Source organism: Prionailurus viverrinus, chromosome A3, assembly GCF_022837055.1.
Source record: "Prionailurus viverrinus isolate Anna chromosome A3, UM_Priviv_1.0, whole genome shotgun sequence".
In the NCBI taxonomy this organism is placed as follows: Eukaryota; Metazoa; Chordata; class Mammalia; order Carnivora; family Felidae; genus Prionailurus; species Prionailurus viverrinus.
This window is the reverse complement of record NC_062563.1, coordinates 103,191,699-103,212,395: the sequence shown is the minus strand read 5'-3', so window position 1 is coordinate 103,212,395 and position 20,697 is coordinate 103,191,699. Positions and strand designations below refer to the sequence as shown.

The following is a 20,697-nucleotide window of genomic DNA, read 5'->3' as shown; positions in this document are numbered from 1 at the left end:
AAGATTTGTGGAAGCTTTTTTTGTCTTCAAGTGTAATCACTCCTGAGTATTTATGTAGAAAGACATATTATTTTATCACAAATTGCTTTCCTTTTTCTTTCTCCTATGTTACAGTAGTACATTGATTTTGAAAATTGTAGAGACAATAATTATACTATCTATGAATTTCAATTCAGGATAGAAAAGGGGAGATTAAAGTGTTTTTATTTATTTATTATTATTTTTTAATGTTTATTTATTTTTGAGACAGAGAGAGACAGAGCATGAACAGGGGAGGGTCAGAGAGAGAGGGAGACACAGAATCTGAAACAGGCTCCAGGCTCTGAGCTGTCAGCACAGAGCCCGATGCGGGGCTCGAACTCACAGACCATGAGATCATGACCTGAGCTGAAGTCGGAAGCTCAACTACTGAGCCACCCAGGCGCCCCAATGTTTGTTTTTAAAGTGGGCATCAGGTCCCGTAGGGCTGGGAAGCGCTGGCTCTAAGCCCAGTTTCACAGGTTTTGTTGAGCAGAGGCTCGATGACCTTACTGGTGCCTTGCACCTCTCCAGACCACTTCTGGCTGATTCATCTGACAAATCCATTCCCACTCTGGGGAAGGTTGCAGAGCACGTGCTCTTCCAGGCTAGGATTCCTCTCCAGACAGCCTTTATAAGCACCGTGAGTAGGGACTCCACCTCGGCTCCTTCGTCACTTTGTGCTGCCTGGTCCCCCTCTGAGCTGAGACTCCAGCTTTCATGAGTGGCAAACGTGGCTCCCACCCTAGTTTTCATCCCTGAACCCTGCATGAGGATTCCCGTTTCTACCCTGGCTTTCCTGGAGCTTGATTTTTATTTAAAAAAAAAAAATTTTTTTTCAACGTTTTTATTTATTTTTGGGACAGAGAGAGACAGAGCATGAACGGGGGAGGGGCAGAGAGAGAGGGAGACACAGAATCGGAAACAGTCTCCAGGCTCTGAGCCATCAGCCCAGAGCCTGATGCGGGGCTCGAACTCCCGGACCGCGAGATCGTGACCTGGCTGAAGTCGGAGGCTTAACCGACTGCGCCACCCAGGCACCCCTGGAGCTTGATTTTTAAAATGTCCGTACCGTAGATTTCCATTTGCTGGGTGGTTCCAGGCTCAGGGTGCATTTTTTCAACCAGTGTTTACCTGGTGCCTCCTGCACACCCAATAATTTAGAAATGGAGTCGTAAGCTACCTAATTCCTGCCTGGGAGCAGCTCAGAATTCAAGTACACTGACGATCTTTTATCAGTGGTCTTGCAACTATTTTTCCATCCCAGCCCGTCAGAGGGCTGGACGCATTCCCATCAGGAACTGTGGGTTCTCTGGGGATGTGTGTGGTTTGGCTTCTCTACCCCTCATCTCCATCCCAGACCAGACTAAGGTATTCGGACACATGGTCTACCCATGGTTGGGCGCCCTTGTGTGAGTTTGGGAGGACGGTTTCCGTAACCAGATTTCTTTGTTTCTTATAAGGCTGAGGGCAAGGAGAGAGTTGAGGACCAAGAGGGCTTCATGGAGGCCGAATGAATCCTGGACATGTGGTGGCTTCATGGTCATCTTCTACTTGAGATATTTTTCAGATAAATGGAAAAGTGTGGAAGAGAGAAAAAGCAATCCATATTGAAATCTCCCAAATGTAACAGATTTGGAGCCCAAGAACACATCTTTTAGGGAGGAGGGAGTATTGTCATCCTAGAAGACATTCCCTATGGCCTTTGGGCCATTTGGAAATGGATGGAACAAGTGGAATTGCTGTACCCAGTCTCAGTCCCCCTGAGCCGCATCATGCTTCACATCCAATGTTGTTTCTACACATTTCTTTTAAGAAAAATAATATTTCCACGCACTTTTGATTCTGTTATGAGTAATAACAATACCTGATAGGCCATAGGTGATTTCATTAACTGTTCTTTCTTTCCAGATCACTATGAAAGATTGATGAGTAAATATGATAGCACCAACATCTTTGAGCTTAATGTGTACATGCATTGAAACATGTAAGAAGTCATACTTATGATTTAAGAACTTGGTACTTTATTTTGGTAGGAGCTGCCCTGTGGTACTGAGCCTGGGTCCTACATTGTTCTGATGTCACTCCTACAGCTCGTGTTTTGTCTGTTAGTGGTGTCATCTGGCATTATATAGAGGCTTAGAATGAATATACATCTACATAACTGAAATGACAAAATAAACTCTTGAAGGAACAGGTCTGTGAAACAGTTCACTAGCTTCACTTTCTGTGGAGAAACAAGGCAAACATTTGGAATATCTGAGGATACATAAGGGACAACAGGCCAAGTGCTCAGAGAGTTTCAGAAGCTTCCGGGTCTGACATTGCTATGGCCTTTGTTTTTCTTCCTGGGCTGACTTGTGGGCCTGAGTCTGCAAGGCAGCTTCTCCAGGCAAAGACCAGGTGTCCTTGGCCTTGTGTCTTCACTAGATTCTTATTCAAGGGCTAGAGGGTAGCGTTTTGTCAGGAAAATTGCTCAGACCCTAGGCCCATACTTTTCTGGAAAGATGCTGAAATATGGCATGGTAACCAATACTACAAAAATTGGCCCTTGGAATTCCCTTCTAGGCTAGCGAGAATGCAGAGAGGGCTGGGGGATGAACAGCCCGCAGAAGAACGAGAAGTGTCTGAGGAAGAGAGTGAGGGAGGGGGAGGGGAAAGAGGTGGCCAGAGGGCCTTTCCCACGTTTTTCCTTCTGCCTGAAGCATCCCCCGACTCTTCTCCTTAAACCTGCTCTTTCCCTCAGCTCTCCAAGGGTCTCCCCACCTCTCTGACTGGATCAGACCCTTTCACACTTGTGTCCCTCCTGGACTCTTGGCTCCGTGGTCAGCTCATTTGGCTCGTTGCTGCTTCTCTGACATCTACAGTGTCCTGTAGTTTTATCAAGTGAATGACATCACCTGCTTTATTATTACATTGCAGGGGAAAGGGCAGGGCAAAAGATGGATTGTAAGATAAGAGGACATGGGAAAAGGCTAGAAAACCATGGATTAGAACCCTTCTAAACTCTTAGGAACCCAGCTGGGGCATGGTAGGGTACTTCTATCTGGGAGCTGTTCATTTAATGAAGTTTTTTTTTTTTTTTTTAAGTTTATTTATTTGAGAGAGAGAAAGGGAGAGAGAGAGAGAGAGGGAGAGAGAATGTGAGTGGGGGAGGGGCAAAGAGGAAGGGAGAGAGAGAATCCCAAGTAGATTCAGTGCTGTCAGTGCAGAGCCTGATGTTGGACTCGATCCTGTGAACTGTGAGATCATGACCTGAGCTGAAATCAAGAGTCAGATGCTCAACCGACTGAGCCACCCTGGCGCCTGAAGTTGTTTTTTAAGTCTGATGTTACCTCTATATCATTTACCTACATTGTAGTTGGGGATGTACTCCATTATTCCTAAGAATACCATAGATAGTGATAGTCATACCCCATTTCTGGAAGAATTTTTAGCTGGGCATGTGGCCATCCAAAATAAATTTCCCAGCCTTCTTTGAAGATAAGTGCATGTGCCCAATGGCCCTGCGATCCTAAGTAGAAATAACGTGTCCAGCTTCCAGGTTGTAACCTTAAAAGGAGAGGGGCGTGTCTTCCAGCTCCTCTCTTCCCCGTTCCCTCTGGCTGGAATGTGAAATTCCAGCTATCCCAGGCCATATGGATGAGGCTGCACGCCGGGGCTGGCAGAGCCATGAGGCAGATGTGGCCTGGGCCTGGCACCAAACACTGGACAGCTTCACTTGGACTGCCGACGTCAGAGAGAAGTTTCCCTCTGGGACTAGTTACAGACTCTGAATCCATCCCCTAATTCCGACACCCAGCCCTGAGCAGTCAGAAATGAAAGGGCTGGAAGCATCATCCCGGGGTCAGTGGCCTGGTGGTAAAAAATGTGATCGAGTCACCTCATTTGTAGAACAAATGACAGTACTTTGGCTGTCACAGTGATTCCTGTTTAGTAAATGGGAACAGTTCAAGAAGTGCTCTTTCCTCACCATCCGAGTCCTCATTTTCATACTTCAAGTAGAGGCAGGGATCAAAAGCTCTGGACTTGGTGCCAGACAACCTTGAGTTTGAAACTTCAGCCCCGTCACTGACTGTCTGACTACTGTCCCCATACCTATGTCATAAGGCCATTATGAAGATGTAGTGAGATAAGATGCACAGAACATGGCCAGAGGAAGCACCAAATCAGAGTCCTACACTATTGTTTGTGTGTAGGACTTTTTCCCTAGCAACCGACAGAAACCTAATTGAAGCTGGCTTTCGCATTTTGTGATCTCTAAGCAGCATCCTGGGCATTATTGGGCTTTGCAGGTAAAGTGAGTCCATCCAAAGGGAAGGAAAGGGCTGGCTGTTTGGATTCCTGCATCGTGGTGGTGGTGACCATCTATTTGTATTGAAACTTAGTGTATTAACTTTATGGTTTTATAAACCCTGTTATTATAAACCTGACCTAGAGAGATGGTGCTTCCCTCATTGTGATAAAATCTAGTTCTTGGGTGAGGCTGATGGTCAGACTCTTGATCAAGGTGAGTTCTCCATGGTAATGAATGTTCCCTATGAGGCCTCTTGAGATAGTCTATCAGTGTTTCCCTGGACAAAGCCCTAATTCTCTAGGCCAAGCCATCATCACTGTTTTTTATAATAAAGAAAATAAATGAATAAGCAGGAATGAACAAAATTTATTTTTTTTTGTTTTAGATAATACTTAAATATTGAGAAAGCTAAAATTAAAAAATTCAAAATATGTTGGCTAGGTTTTTCTATACATTATATTTAAATAATGATTCTGATTTTACCTTCCCAGGAACAGTTGCCCAGGAGGAAGGAAAGGCAGCCTAGAATAGTCTCTTGGGGCTCATACAGTCTGCTCAGGCCAGGTGTCCCTTAGCAGAACGAAGAATTGAAGAAACAAGTGTCCCTCCCCCTCCCCCCTCCTTGTCTTTATTTGAAGCATTTCTGAATAACAAATGCAAAATGAGATTAGAATATAAACAGCTAGGTAACGCCCCCGTTCAGAGTTGTGTTTCACCGGAGGAGCCCTGGCAAGCTCAGGAACTGCCCTTCATCTACAGGGACCATGTGACCAAAATCAAAGTCGTACATGAAAGTCATTTAAGATCTCTGAGCGAAGGCACAGCTAAGCACCAGCTCCAGAATGAGGGCTTCCGGTTGGAAGGTGAGCATCTCAGCTCAGCTCACCAGGCCTGGGAGGTCTCCCTCTCTCTGCTAAGGCGGCTGCAGGAAGGAAAATCTATCATACTGTGGCACCAACCTTCTGACATACAAAAGAACTAAGTTGAGAGTAAAGTAGCTCAAAAAAGTGAAAAATTTTACCATACTTGGGGGGTAAATTAATATTAAATAGTTTAAAGTTTATGCTAGAAAACTGTGGCAAACTATAGTCTTAAAGCAGTAAAACAAACAGTCCCATGGGGATATTAAATTGGAGAGTAAGCCCGGCGAATTATTAAATTCTGAGAGCCCATAATCTGCCTGTATGTTATACAGTTTTTTCCAGGTCACCCAGAGAAGCGTTGTTTCTTCTTTCATGGAGGATCTGAAACATCTTTTTTTTTTTTTTTTTTTTTTTTTTTAAGGCATTAAGAAATTATGACTCAAGGATTTTAAACCCTAATGTGACAGGCAAAGCCTCATTTTTACGGAATATAAAACACTCTGTTTCTTCCACTTCTAACAGCTCGTTAAGAGAAGCCACCACCAAATCGTGTTCCTGCAGCATTTCCGGGTAGCGGGACACCGCTCGCTCAATCCTCGCCGACCGGCGCACGGGAGTGATCAGCTTCATGTCGTGCACTTCTGCTATTCCACTTATCCTGTGAGACAGAAAGAGGTGCATTCTAAGTCTTATTATGTCTTTTGAAGTTCTACCTATTGTTCTTAATTTTTTTCTTATTCCCTGATAAGGCACGGTAGACATTTCAATGAAAGCTGATGTAAGAGGATGTGTAGAGCAGCTCTCGTACCAAGATGGCTTTTCCCTGATTGTCAGAATGAACGGGGCGGTGTCCATCTGCTCCTGGATAGTAGAAGCATAAGGATTTCCTGAACGAACTGTTAAGTGTGGTTTTTACTTGAAGTCAAATACGTGGCAGTTGGTGTTTGTTTATCCCATAAACTTTCAAAGAGTTGACAGGTTTTGAGGAAATTGGGCCTTGGGGTTGGACTAATGAATTCTAAGATTCTTTCTAGCTCTGACAGAAAATTATTCAAAAAACACCTTTTAAGATGGTGGACGAAACCACGATTTGAAACTGGAACAAATTGGGCACCTTCCTCGTAAGCTTTAATGCATTCCCATAAAAAGGAGCCCAGAGGCTAGGTTGCAGAGAGCTTTCCGCGCAGCGAATCTGGTCTACACCTCACAGACCCACTGATGATGTCAGCCTAAGCAAAACTAGCCTATCAGTCTGCTAAAAACTCTCCTAATAAATTCCAGATTCAGCAAAAGGTGGTTTTCAGATCAACTGCTTGCCTCCATCTGTCCATGAGCCAAGTGTAATGCCGGGGCCGAGAGAGGCCGGCAGGGACCGACAACACAGAACTGTGTGGTCCTGGTACTTTTGTTTGGGATTCGCTTTTAAGATCATGAACAGAGACTGATGTTATATTAATGTTTTAGAAAATGACATTCGTACCCTGACACAGTTCCTATGGATTCTACCTTAAACTTAAACTTACACACTCTCAATAAAATGAGCAACTTCTGTCTAGTACATCCTTGACTGCGCTCCCTGTTCTTACAGGGGGATTTGCTGTCCCTTCTCTCCCACAGCTAGGGAGGTTGCCCCTGCTTGGCACTCGGTGTCCCCTCCCCGTGCGGCTGGGAGGAAAGGGACGTCGGATCTGTAAGCGCAGGACAGATGAGGGTGAAGAGGTAGGACGGGATCCAGGAGGGAGGGGGGAATCCATTCCAACAGTCTCCAGACTCCTGCAGCACCTTCCTCAGGGCAGGTCAGGTCTCCCTGGGAGTGTGTGAGGGGGATGGTGTGTGTGCACAGAAAGCACACAGATCTTCCTGTCAGTGGTCCCTCCCCTCCTCAGCTCCTTCCCTTAATGCCAAAGATGGCTTAGACCGCCTGGTCCTCACATGAGGCAGAGGGTCTCCAAAGACAGCTGGTACTCTGGGTCTGTGCAAGTCAAACTGAGAACAGGGCTTGAACTAGGCCCGTGGACACAAAGCCCGCTGTAGAGTCAGCTTACCTAGGGATCGGGGCCACCTGTAATTTGATACCAGGATGGTTATCCTGCTCTGCCTTGGTTATTTGGGGTGTTCCTGTAACCTGTTCTCTCTCTTTTAGAGAAAGACAAGACTTTTCAGATTCCGTTTTATTGGCCAGCTCTTCTATTGATGTTATATTCGTCTCAGCAACTGAAGAGTCAGAGGTAACTCCTGTGTATGCAAGGTCAAGTAGGAAAGTGAGGTTTAGCAAGTTAATACTGAAACTAAAAGTCAATAAAATGACAAATCAATATATACAATGATTTCTCAATTAAAATAAAGAGGAACTGATTTGAAATGGGACATAGAACTAGTTTTTCCTGCTCAGCCCTCTAGCAATGCCCTGCTACATCAGGCCATCTTTCTAACCTGCCCTCCAGGCAGTCTTTGGACCTTCTTGCCACTTGAGATGGATCCTTGATACCTTTTCAACATTCTGAACACATCCCCCCCCCCCCCCCCCCCCCCCCCATCTCTTATTCTCTCTTGAGAGAAGTTCCCTTAGGGATAATCATTGGCCTTTTACCCTTATACCATATCTTAGGTCAATTTTCTTGACTCACTAGGGTTAACATCCTTTCCTACCCTGGGATGAGATACTATTACTCAGACCTTAATCCCCAAAGTAATGGGTTAGTTAGCTATCATTCCACATGACTTGATTGTTTCTCAAAGTTCAATCTGTCTTAAAGGAAAAATATTTGGTCACCTTCCAAGATCATAAAAATAATCTATTTTATTTTCTCAAGGTAGCTTGTTTTTTCTTGCTACTCATATAACAAACGTAAGCAATTATAGTGGGCCACTCACTGTATTTGGCACAGTATTTTTCATAGAAGAGTTCTCTAAATGTTCTGACCAGTGGTTAACTAAGTGAAAAGATGCCTGCTCTGGCCATTGTTAAAGGTGATAATGTGAATTTGGGTGTGTAAGTGCTGGGGGGTTGTTATGACGGAACATGGAACTCAGTCCGAGGCATCTCTCCCTTCTGCCTCAGTCTTGTCTGAGAAAGAGCCGCTCGTCTTCTCCCACCTAGAAATCCAGGGAAGAAGACACCCTCCTCTAGGCTGCTCTTGTGAAAACAACCTTTGTTTGGTGTTGAGCAGTACATTTACTTGTAATAATAGAAATAGATCAGCTGATGATGATGGCTGAGAAAACTAGGCCATGGAAACCAAGAAGTGAGAGGCATTTCAGGGGACTTTTAATTCATTTCTTTTTTCTCTATGTGTTCCTCAATGACTTTTACGTGAGTGGCTGGAGGGAGTGAATTTAAATGCAAAAAATACCAATACCTTCTGTGGTTCTGTTTGTGTCTTGCAAAATATTAAGAACAACTTCACGCAACTCTTGTATTGGCTGGAAGGAAGAAAATACATAAACAGTATTAAAAACTTGCATGGGGAAAATGATCCAAGCAACTTTGCTTAACATCAAATGAACTTATTTTTATAATAAAAATGTCCTTTTTTAATCTCTTGTCTAACAATAAATAATATTTAAAAAATTTCAGATTTATAGCTTTAGGTGAAAAATGAAGGAACAAAGAAAATGTTGGTTAAATGCTAGCATGCTTGACTTTAAAGAAGAGATGTGCTTATGGAAAGTTGTCTATAATGACATTTCTCTAAATTAATTAATTTTCCTATTGTCTCATATGATCCCACTAAGGATGTGTTCCCACATAAAGATTCTGGCCCAAAGATGTAAAGTTAGCTATACAGAAAATGCAGCATGCATTTTTAGTGTTCTCTTAACTGAATTTTTGTTTTTATTCATAAAAGGCATATACCTCATTACAGAAAAATTGAACAATAGTCAAACTTAAAAAGAGAAATCACCCATAATCCCATCACCCAAATATAGCCATTAGTTAGCATTTTGGGAAATTTTCTCCAGCATTTCCTTTCTTTCTTCTCTTATTTAGTAACATAACATAAAAAACATAACATTAAATATAACATATAAAACATAATATTAAACATAGCATAAAAAACATAACATTAGGAAAAAACCATTACAGAAAAGTAATTTTCTGGTAAAATTATCTGAGATAGCCTTCCTTTTTCAAAGTATGTAAACCATGCCATGAGCCATAACATCATAAATGAACTGTAGTTTCTCATAGGAATATTCTATTTGGACGTTGGTCTTTCTGATCTGGGATTCTGTATCAAATAAATAATAGATATCAACTAACAATAGAGCATAAAAGCAAAGCTATTTATACAATTTTCATAAAGTCTAATGTGCTTTAAGCTTAAGGGAATGGCAATAAATGTACAGAACATATTGCAAAAAGCCTGAATTATATAAAAAGTTTATCAATCATATTTTACATTTTTACAGGCTTCTAGTTAAAAATGATAGACTGAATATACATTTATTTCTTAAATGTTTATTTATTTTTGAGAGAGAGAGAGTGTGCATGCGGGGGGGGGGGGGCGGGGGGAGGGACAGAGGGGGACAGAGCATCCAAAGCAGGGTCTGTGCTGACAGCAGAGAGCCTGACGAGTGGTTCCAACTCACAAACTGTGAGATCATGACCTGAGCCAAAGTCAACACTTAAGGGACTGAGTCACCCAGGTGTCCCTGAATATATATATATTTCTAATCCCTGTTGAAACTCCACTGAAATGGTAATGGGATTAAAGGAGGCAATGACGGCAAAGAATAGAAATGACAACAAGATTTGGAAGCTAGAAAGTAGAAGGAAGAGATGACCAACTTAACCAACTTGAAAGAGCCAGATCCTAAACTGGCAATGTAGCTGAGAAACAACATGATTCAACCCCAGGGCCTTTAAAGGCTCAGGAATGAATGGTCAGGTCCAAATCAAGAGGACTCTTGAGCATCGGTCCAGCAGTCAGACCTCCAACTCTTTATCCTAATAGAAAACTGGGGATGTATTTTCCAAGTCTCTGGGGAATATCATGCATGTCTGAGGCTGAAAGAAAGGGATACATGAAAATTTCCATGCTGAAGGTTGAGACTCCCAGATCTCTTCTCCCTCACAACACTGGTAGCCTGGTTTCCAGCTCCCAGGAAGAGATTGGAAGATCCTTCTTTAGAGAATATGATCAGTTTTATCTATCTATCTATCTATCTATCTATCTACCTATCTATCTATCATCTATCCATCCATCTATTTTTTAAGAGAGAAAGGGAAAGAGAGAGAATCTTAAGTAGGCTCCACGCCCAGTGTGGAGCCTGATGAGGGGCTCGATTTCATGACCCTGAGATCATGACTTGAGCTGAAATCAAGAGTCAGATGCTTAACTGACTGAGCCACCCAGGTGCCCAAGAATATGACCAATTTTAGAGGAAAGACCTGAAGACACTGATATTGAGGGTTCTTCAACCAATCTGCTCAGCCAGATCACCCTATGGTAAAACCTCATCCATGTTTTCAGAACTTTTAAAAAAATGTTTATTTATTTATTTGAGAGAGAGGGAAAAAAAAAAAAGCATGAGCGGGGGAGGGACAGAGAGAGACAGAGAGAGAGAGAGAGAGAGAAAGAGAGAGGGACAGAGAGAATCTTAAGCAGGCTCCACGCTCAGTGCAGAGCCTAACTCAGGGCTCGATCTCACGGCCATGAGATCATGACCTGAGCTGAAATCAAGAGTCGGATGCTTAATGACTGAACCACCCAGGTGCTGGAGAATATGACCAGTTTTAGAGGAAAGACCTGAAGATGCTGATATTGAGGGTTCTTCAACCAATCTACTCAGCCAGATCACCTTATGGTAAAACCTCATCCATGTGTCCAGAACTTTTTTTTAAATGTTTATTTATTTACTTATTGAGAGAGGAAAAAAAAAAAGCAGGAGTGGGGGAGGGGCAGAGAGAGAGGGACAGAGAGAATCTTAAGCAGGCTCCATGATCAGTGCAGAGCCTAACTCAGGGCTCAGTCTCACGACCATGAGATCATGACCTGAGCTGAAATCAAGAGTTGGATGTTTAACTTGCTTAACCAACTAAGCCACCCAGATGCCTCTGTCTAGAGCTTTTACTAAGCTTTTTCAAACCCACCTCTTGGTAAACAGCCCAGTTTTACTGACATCTGAATAAAGCTTTTAATGAATAGAGAACAAAACAAAATAAGACCACCACTATCACAACCAACAACAACAATAAAGATAGAGAGGAAAAACAGACAACGTAGGAAGAAAAGGGAATCTGAGGATAATGGTGAAAGGTCCTAGGATGACCAGCAGCAGAGACAGGTTAAAGAGAAACCTGATGAGCTTGGAACATGTCAGAAGGGCCTGGGAGAAGGGTCTCGAAAAAGAAATCGATAGGATATCTGATGTTTTGAAAGTAGTGAGAAATTTAGACAATTAGAAATGAGTTTGGGAATTAATTTTATAGTAATAAATACTCAGGAAAGTAAGCAAAGGGAAAACAAGACAATAATTAACTTCAGAAATAAACATTAAAAAAAATTAAAAAAAAAAAAGGGGGCGCCTGGGTGGCTTAGTTGGTTGAGTGTCTGTCTTCGGCTAAGGTCATGATCTCGCAGTTTGTGAGTTCAAGCCCCGTGTTGGGCTCTGTGCTGACAGCTCAGAGTCTGGAGCCTGTTTCAGATTCTGTATCTCCCTCTCTCTCTCCCTGCCCCTCTCCCACTCATACTCTGTCTCTCCCTCTCTCAAAAATAAACATTAAAAAAAAAAAATTAACTTCAGGAAAAGTAGAAAGTTGTGCATGAAAGGCAAAATAATCATAGTATACACCACATGGCTCAGAGCAGTCATGTATTTCTTATATATTCATAACAGTGTAAACACAGGATTATTCATAACACTAGTAACCAGGATTTCCATAAGACTCTAATGGAAATATGGAGGATGGCAAAAGTCTGCAGGCATGTGTCTCTTGGGGATCCATGCAGGCGTGTGTGAGAAAGGGGGTGAAATCCTCATCCTGCACAGCTGGAAGTCTACAAGTCATGTCTAAAACTGAAAAATCAAGAAACAGAAAAACAAGCACACTATGTGAAACTATTCAAGGTAAATATGAAAATAACCAGTTTGCTCCAGGAGGTGGGAAATGGGAGAGGAGGGGCACAGAGTCCTCAGGGAAAGAACCTTATTGAACTCTTTTGACTATTTATGTGCATGTACAACTCTGACTTTGAACTCTCATGGGAAGAGGTATGGAGAAATATAAAATGATGCTGGTAAGTGACATTTAAGTGAAAAGAGTTATAAAACTGCTGGATGCAGTCTTTGTTAAAAAAAAAGTTATAGAGAAATGATGGTTTTACTAGGTTTTAGAATTAAATTTATTTTTCAGGCACTGGCTCTGAATTGTTGCCATGTGAATATTGATGTAGTGGGCTTAAGGTATTTTTTGGTTCTTCATGGTGAGGTATGACTTTGTAAGTACTGCATATCGATGTTATAACTTTCCATAAGTGCATATTTCTACAGTGAGTGTAAAGTGAGACACAATCACTTGACAAGAACAGTGATTCTGTTGGTTTACATGTAACACTATTTTCTACCAAATAAAATTTTAATTAAGTGTACATAAAGGACATGCTGTGTTTCATATTCTGTGCATAACTTTATGATGTGAATTAGAAGTTTCACATGGCATTGTATAACTGCCATATTATAAACAACAGAGAACTCACACGAGAGAATTTTCAGGAAATCACCCACCCGAGACAGATACTCACTGTTGCCCCATTTCGAATGGCCTCTTCATACAGCCCAATGACATCAAAGGTACCTTTACTGGCCAATAACTTTGCTTTGCAGATCCAGAATTTAGCAAATTTTTTGGCCTCAGGAATACTGGACAATATGGTAAATACTTCATTAGAAAGTATATCCTGTAAAAAAAAAAAGCCAGAGGTAATTATTACCATCTTGCTGTTATTCTCACATCTAGTATTTATCAGAGAAGTTTGGCAGGAATCAGTCTGATCATTTTTTTCTTAATTTTAAAAAATTTCAATTTTACTGAGGCACAATTTACGTATAATAAGAGGCATCCATTGAAATAGTATATTTCAATGCACTTTGACACTAGTCATTAAATTTTAAGAGTTACATGAGACCAAATAGGAAAATGTTTATCATAGCTGAAGGTAAGGAATATCTTTACATTTTTATGCAAAACCAAACCCAAACCCAAACCAAACCCTAGAGTAATCAACATTCATATACTTCTCATATATGCATAATAATTTCCATATATCTCTAATGGAACTATGAAGAATGGCACAGGTAAGCAAGGGTCATAGGGGTGTATATATGTGTGTGTGTTGAGGACCCATGCAGGTGTATATAAAAAGGGCTAAATCTCACAAAAAGTAACTTTATTTATTTATTTATTTATTTATTTATATTAAAACATTTTTTTTTAATGTTTAATCATTTTTGAAAGCAGACAGAGACAGCACAAGCAGGGGTGGGGTGGAGAGAGAGGGTGACACAGAATCTGAAGCAGGCTCCAGGCTCTGAGCTGTCAGCACAGAGCCCAATGCGGGACTCGAACTTACAAACCGCGAGGCCATGACCTGAGCCGAAGTTGGACGCTCAACCGACTGAGCCACCCAGGTGCCCCTGTTTATTTATATTTAAAAAAATATTTTAATGTTTATTTATTTTTGAGAGAGAGAGACAGAGCACAAGTGGGAGAGAGGCAGAGAGAGAGAGAGAGAGAGGGAGACACAGAATCTGAAGCAGGCTCTAGGCTCTGAGCTGTCAGCACAGAGCCCAACATGGGGCTCGAACTCACGGAGTGCAAGATCATGACCTGAGCTGAAGTTGAATGCTTAACTGACTGAGCCACCCCAGTGCCCCTCACAAAAAGTAAATTTAAAATTGCCTCACTGATTTGGTGTCCTTCTGGCCTGTACCTAGAGCAGAGCGGTGCCATGGACTAGAAGGAATATGGGGAGCTACCATGTCTTGGCACACTCAGCCAAGCAGAACCTCCTACTCCTCCTGCGATGGGGGAGACCCAAAGGTAACCTCACAATCAAGAATCATCAGTGTTTGAGAAAACCAACACTACACGAGAGAGGCATAAACCTCAATGGAGTTGACAAGGAAATCAATCAGCTGAAAATGTGGCTGTGGAATTCTCCCAGAATCAATTAAGACAGAACAAAGAAATGAAGAGTATGAAAGAAAATGTAAAAGAGTTCTGGAGGATACATCTATTACTCAGGAATTCCAATATCCATCTAAGAGAACGTTCACCAAGACTGATTAGACATTAATTTCAACATATTCTATCAAGCAGAACACATACAGGCTACATTCACAATGCAGTATAATTAAAAGCTAGAAGAAAGACAGGAAAAAACAAAGCAAAACAAAACAAAACTCTATCTGGAAGTTAAAAGATGTTCTTCTAAGATAACTTTTGGGTTAAACAACTCAAAATGGAAAACTCAAACTATTTAGAAATGAACAACAATGAGAACTTATGTCAATTATTAAGCTATGGTCTCCGAGCTCCAAACCCACCTTGTATCCTCTGCTGTGACACTGGGGCTGGAATTCTGTAAATCACTGTTTTCACAGCAGCTCTATGCTGGGCTCTGCCAGTATGCGGGGCTAGAGGGAGATGGGGATGGAGAAGAGAGGGACTTCCTCTTTCCCATTTGCTTTCGTCACCCCAGCAATGGTCCTTCACTCTGGCAGCAGTAGTTGGTTCTAGCCTCAACCATTTTTTTCTGGCATTTACAGATCCTGCCTCACTGCGCTCTTTCAGAGGCAAGAGCACCAATTGGGTAGCATCCTTTCCTCAAGGTCTGAGATCCAGCCCTGCTGGGCACCTCCTCCAGTTCCTGTGGTCCCAACATCTGCTGGGTAGTATGCCCTCCTTGAGAGTTGGAGTTTGTCTCTCCTAACTTCTAGGTTCGGACACCCTCAACCTCTCTTTGTTCCTCTAGACCCAGTGGGTGCTAGCTGCTTCCTGAAGTTATTGCCACTGTTACCTTAGGTTCTCTTTTGCAGTCAGCCCTGTGTGTAGTACCCATACCTCTCCTGATGGTCCCTTTACCATTTTTGTGCACACAGGCTCAGAAAGTGCTTTCAAGTCCAACAGCCAGCATCTGCTCCTCTTTGTATGTGTCCAGAGAGTCAAAGTGCCTGGGAATTTTTGTCCGCCCCTTCCCCGCCCGCTCCCCCCATTAGTCAATGACCATGGAGGTATTACTAGTATAGCTTTTTTGCCCCTGATCAGGATGACTCTGAGAGGTCTGGTCCATAGTCTCCAGAGCTCCCCTGTGGGATTTTGCCAGTTATAGTCATTGGATTTTGCTCGATACCACATCCTACTTGGCCTCCTGCCCTTCCTGGCCCCACATCCCCACTCCCCTCCCAGTTTTCCTTGGGATCCTCTTCCTAATAAATTACTTTCACACAAATTCTCCTCTTAGATTTGCTTCTAGGGAACTCACATAAGACACTGTGAAACCAACCTTTACATTACATTCTTTCTATTAAGATACCTGGTGCAGTTTCTGTTTTTCTGACTTGACTCTGACTAATACAGAACATGACCTAGTCAAACATAAAGGATATGACCAAAGCTAAATTCAGAGGCAAATTTATAGCTTAAAAAATTTTTTTAAAAAATGTTTATTTATTTTTGAGAGAGAGAGAGAGAGAGAGAGAGAGAGAGAGAATGTGAGTGGGGGAGGGGCAGAGAGAGGGGCAGATGGAGACACAGAATCTGAAGTAGGCTCCAGGCTCTGAGCTGTCAGCACAGAGCCCAATTTGGGGCTTGAATTCTTGGACTACGAGATCATGACCTGAGGCAAAGTCTGATGCTTAACTGACTGAGCCACCCAGGTGCCCCAAATTTATAGCATTAAATTTATTTTTAAGAAAATAAGAAAGACTGACATAAATGATTTCAGCTTTCAACTAAAAAGGCTAATAAAAACCAGTAAACATAAAAATAGACGCAGACATTGATGCAAGAGAAAAAAAATCAATAAAACCCCAAGATAGCCTTTTAAAAAGATTAATAAAGAAATCTTTAAATAAAAGGCATTAAATTACTAGAATTAGCTCAAGAAATACAAAACCTAAATAGATCAATGATCACAGAAAAAATGGAAAAGATATACCCCAAATTATCCCATAGTCCAGATAACCTTATGGGCAAGTCCTTACCACACCTTCAAAGAAAAAAGTAACTCTCGTGTTGTATAAACTATTTTTAGAGTACAGGAAAAAAGGAAAATACCCAACTATTTGGCAAAGCCAACATGATACTAATATTAGGGAAACACAAGAAAAGACAACCAAAGAACATATGTAAAAATCTGCAATAAAATAATTGCAACTCACAAAACTATATACTTAATTTCTCTATGTATCTACATGGTATGTACATACATAAAAGCTGTCTGGATGGATAACTGGCAATAGTGGGCATCTTTTGGGAGAAGCCTGGGATGCCTAACTGTGTGTGTGTCCCTGTGCGTGTGTGTGCGCGCATGCTCAGTGGGGAACACTGGTCATTTTCTACAGTGTTTGAAAGGTTTTTATTTTTTAATTTAATTTAATTTTTTAAGACATGTTTAATTATTTTTGAGAGAGAGACACACACAGAGTGTGAGAGGGGGAGGAACAGAGAGAGAGGGAGACACAAAATTCATAGCAGGCTCCAGGCTCCGAGCTGTCAGCACAGAGCCAGATGCGGGGCTTGAACTCACAAACCATGAGATCGTGACCTGAGCCAAAGTCAGGCGTTTAACTGACTGAACCACCCAGGAGTCCCGTAATGTTTTTAATAATAAGAATGTATTCATGCATTTTCTTTAATACAATGAAAATACAAGAAACAGCAACAACAACAAAAGAATGGAACTTTAATTCCATAAAGGAGAAATAATTAACGTTTAAGTGAATTTTGTGAGAAAATTGCCTGGAGTGGACCTAAACTGAAGGTTCCCTTTTTATGTTTCTGTCCAACACCACCAGCCAAAGCACAGAATTGGGTTTGCTTCAGGCAAGGACCTTAGTGTAGACATCTATCCAATTATTTTTTATTAATATAATTTTCCTTCAAGGTATCTCCTGAAGATCATACCCTTTGCTTACCATCTCCTTTATCCTTATCTGCAGAATCCAAGATACAATTTCAATGCCATTAATAGCCACCCAGTCTTTAGGATACTCTAATTTTACACATGACCTTGACTTTGACTTCAGCTTCATATCCAAATGTCAAATATTTACTTTTTTGACCTTGATGGCGAAAAAAGGCAAAACTCCTTTGGATCCCTCCAGAGGCAGACTGCTTGGGTTAGTTTTCCAACTTCTTTGTGCCTCAGTTTCATTTGTAAAGTGGGCATGGTAATAGTTATTATGATAATTGTATGAGATAATATAAGTAAAGTGTTAGAACAGTGCCTGGCATACAAGAGCTATTGTTTAAATGCATGCCATTATTATTAGTGCTATTCTTCTTCTATATAAAAAGAGCAGCTGAATTTCTACTTAGACGGAGGTTATCTCTCTTACACTGTATTTAAGAAAAATATTTAAAAACTCTAAGACTGCGGGCCAAGCTTTGGGAGCTTACTTATACTCACCCTTTCAATGAACTGCAGACATTCTGTCAGAGTGTTGTTAATTTTATTGGACAGTTCAAGTTGTGCTTTCTTTTCTTCATCTTCTTTTTCCATACTCTTCCAGAATGAAATATTCATTTCCTCTATTATTTTTCTTTTTGTTTTAAGTTCCATAGGAGGCCGTTTATAGATTTTCCCCTTAGATTTCTGCCATTCTTCCAGTTGTTTCCTGTCATAAAATTAAAGGGGTGGGGTGGAGTGGAGTGGGAAAATGCTTTAGGTTTCTTTTTGTATACAGTCACACTTCCAGAGTATAAGGTATGCATGAATGGAGTACCACTACATACCTTCAACAACATACAGAGTCAGGAGAATGGAATTAAAAACAATTTACAAAGGGGTAATGGCAGCATTGGTTGCTCCTACCCTTCAGAAGGCAGACTGCAGAGGGATTACTAGGATTACTAGTGGCTAGTATCTCAGTCTTCAAATTCCTCAACTTCATGATTATTCTTCATTCTTTTTTTTTTTTTTTTCATTATTTTTCTCTAGAAATTTTCATTTCTCCTGTACATTACCTCTGGCACTAAGACATCCCTCTAGCTCTGAGATGATGAACTCAGCACTCCATTTCTCTTACCATAAGCTCTCTATCAGCCACTCAACCTGACCCACCAAACCTGCACTCTGCCCTCAGTAGGGTCTTGGCCAGAGTGACCCACTTTGCCCAGTTCCTTAGCCCTCTCCTACTGCACACGACCCCCTTTGTTCCCAAACAAGATCACTAATTTCAGGACTCTTAAGTAGCTAGTCTCCGATGGTGCCATGTCTGAATCCTTGCTCTCCTTCACTCTCCACATTCTCTGCTCCTGCTTCTAAGCAGCCAACAGACTGCTGTTGGGGGAGGCACCAAGACCTTAGACTTAAGCATTTGAATGTAGGCTCTTCAGCTTCTTTACATTACTACATGTTTATAACTCACAGATGTACATTTCAGCCCAGATGTTTACAAAGAGCCCCAAGCTTTGTAAAACCCAGTGCCTAGTTGCTATTTTGTATTTGATGTCTGGCACGCATTTCAAACAAAGCTCTTGATTGTCATCTCCAAACCTATTCCTGAACAGTCTTTTCTACATTGATAAACAGTGCCCCAATCTGCCCAGTTGCTAGGACCTAAAACTAGGAGTGGTCTTTGAGTGGTCCTTTCTTCCCCACACCCGACACATCATGGTACAGGCTTCTAGCTCTACTACTATCATCCTAGTTCATATCACTTTAACCTTTTGCCTGAAAGGCTATAGCAGCCTCCTTCTTAACTCATGTCCTTGCTTCCACTCTGACCCTTATCAAATACATTGTGTGCACAGTAGCCAGAGTGATCTTGAAAGTGTGAAGCAGACTGAGTCACAGCCAGGAACTTCCTATGCCTCTTGGAATAAAATTAAACATGCTTTCCGTGCCTCTCCAAACTCATGTCATACCACTTTCCCTCTTACTCTTCCCCTCCAGGAGCTCTGGTAACCCTTCAGTTACCTGACCCATGCTCATGCCTGCCTCAAGGTCTTGTAGTATCATTTTTATTCAGTCCTCTGCTCAAATGACACCTTTTTGAAGAGGTAATTATCTCTAATTATTCTGTCTGTTTCATCAATGTGTTGATTTTCTGTCTTCTCCACTAGGATGCAAGTTCCATGAAGGCAGAAACCTTGGATGTCCCAGTGCCTAGCGCAATGTCTAGAACACACAAGTGTTCAGCAACATACAGTAAACTTCACCTTTTTAAATGTACAGTTCTGCGAGTTCTGACAAATGCATATGGTCATGTAAACATAGCAACAATGAAGATATAATACCTTCAAAAATGCTCCTCATGCTCCTTGGTAGTCAACCCTGCTCTTCATGCCCAGCTCCTGGTAATCACCGATCTGTTTTCTGACCTTATGGTTTTGTTTTTCCCAAATGTCAATAACTAATTAACCTTCTTGTTTCCTTGACTCCAGAGCACAATTCATAGTGCTTGTTTCAGCTCCAACTGCCCTGCTTCACCTACATGCGAACCACCTACTTAATGACAGAAGCTGAGATGTTTGGCATGTGCTTCCCTTATGCTCCTGGCATTCTTCCAATCTCAGCCTTCCTCCCAATCATGAATGAACAGGGAACTTACCTTTTTTAAAGTCAACTTATTCCCAGGACCTCAATGCTATGATTTTATTATTCCAGCACTTTCCATAGATACATCAGAGAAAAAGCTCCATTAAGGTAGACTTGTGACTGTGTGGTCACCACTGTATCTCCCAATGCCCAGCACATGGTAGGTGCTCAAGGAACACTCCAGCAATGAGTGAGTGATCTATCGCTCTCCATAGATTCCTCTTGTATAATCAAATGTGGTCAGCATTCCACACACTGTCTTAAGACCCATCATCTATTGTCTGGTCTAGACTACGAGCTGCATGGGAGGGCCCCTGACTTCCTCATTCACCAGCTTGGGGTCTTTGTACTCAGTTTTCTTTTTGCTTAGAAGGGTCATCCTTCTTTTTGTCACTATCCTTTTCCTAGACCAGACGTCATTGTTGAAAAGTACCTCCCTAACCCTTCTCTTCTATCTAAAGAAGTCAGCCCAGTCTCACTCTCAATCGCATCATCCTAAATTAAGCTGTTTATTTTCTGTCTCTTCAGGAGGGCAGAGAGCTTGTTGGTGGTGGTCAGGGCTGTATTCAGAGAACAGATCCTGCCCTCACTTTACCCTGCTGTACTCTTTGGCTACCATCTAATTTTACATGTTCTTTTCACCCTTGTCAGTCAGGAATCTCCCTATTTTCTACTCCAACCAAGTTGAAGTCTACTCCAATACACAGGTGCTTCTCCTGGGAGGGTCACCACATTATGAGACTATGTC

The 20,697-nt window shown here is 41.8% G+C and overlaps 2 protein-coding genes and 1 long non-coding RNA gene across 4 annotated transcripts in view; 2 read left to right on the top strand and 1 right to left on the bottom strand.

Annotated features, from left to right (window-relative positions):
• NT5DC4 (5'-nucleotidase domain containing 4) overlaps window positions 1–1,535 on the top strand; it is a 46,761-nt gene extending 45,226 nt beyond the window's left edge. Inside the window, 1 exon segment of the mRNA XM_047854456.1 lies at window positions 1,482–1,535. Coding sequence (XP_047710412.1) covers window positions 1,482–1,535 — 54 coding nt within the window.
• A 1,737-nt stretch (window positions 1,536–3,272) lies between these two features.
• On the top strand, window positions 3,273–7,406 carry LOC125162336 (uncharacterized). Its single transcript, XR_007150995.1, has 3 exons — window positions 3,273–4,313; window positions 5,701–5,853; window positions 7,322–7,406. It is a non-coding gene; the product is annotated as an uncharacterized LOC125162336 (long non-coding RNA).
• The window catches only part of CKAP2L (cytoskeleton associated protein 2 like), a 28,922-nt gene continuing 13,775 nt past the window's right edge, over window positions 5,551–20,697 (bottom strand). For both annotated transcript variants that reach the window (XM_047853229.1, XM_047853231.1), the window contains exons 5-9: window positions 17,817–18,024; window positions 12,927–13,082; window positions 8,538–8,601; window positions 7,224–7,413; window positions 5,551–5,836 (exon numbers count right to left, since the gene is read on the bottom strand). In XM_047853229.1, the coding sequence (XP_047709185.1) occupies window positions 5,611–5,836; window positions 7,224–7,413; window positions 8,538–8,601; window positions 12,927–13,082; window positions 17,817–18,024 (844 nt within the window). In that variant the 3' untranslated portion in view covers window positions 5,551–5,610. The remainder of the gene's footprint in view (window positions 5,837–7,223; window positions 7,414–8,537; window positions 8,602–12,926; window positions 13,083–17,816; window positions 18,025–20,697) is intronic.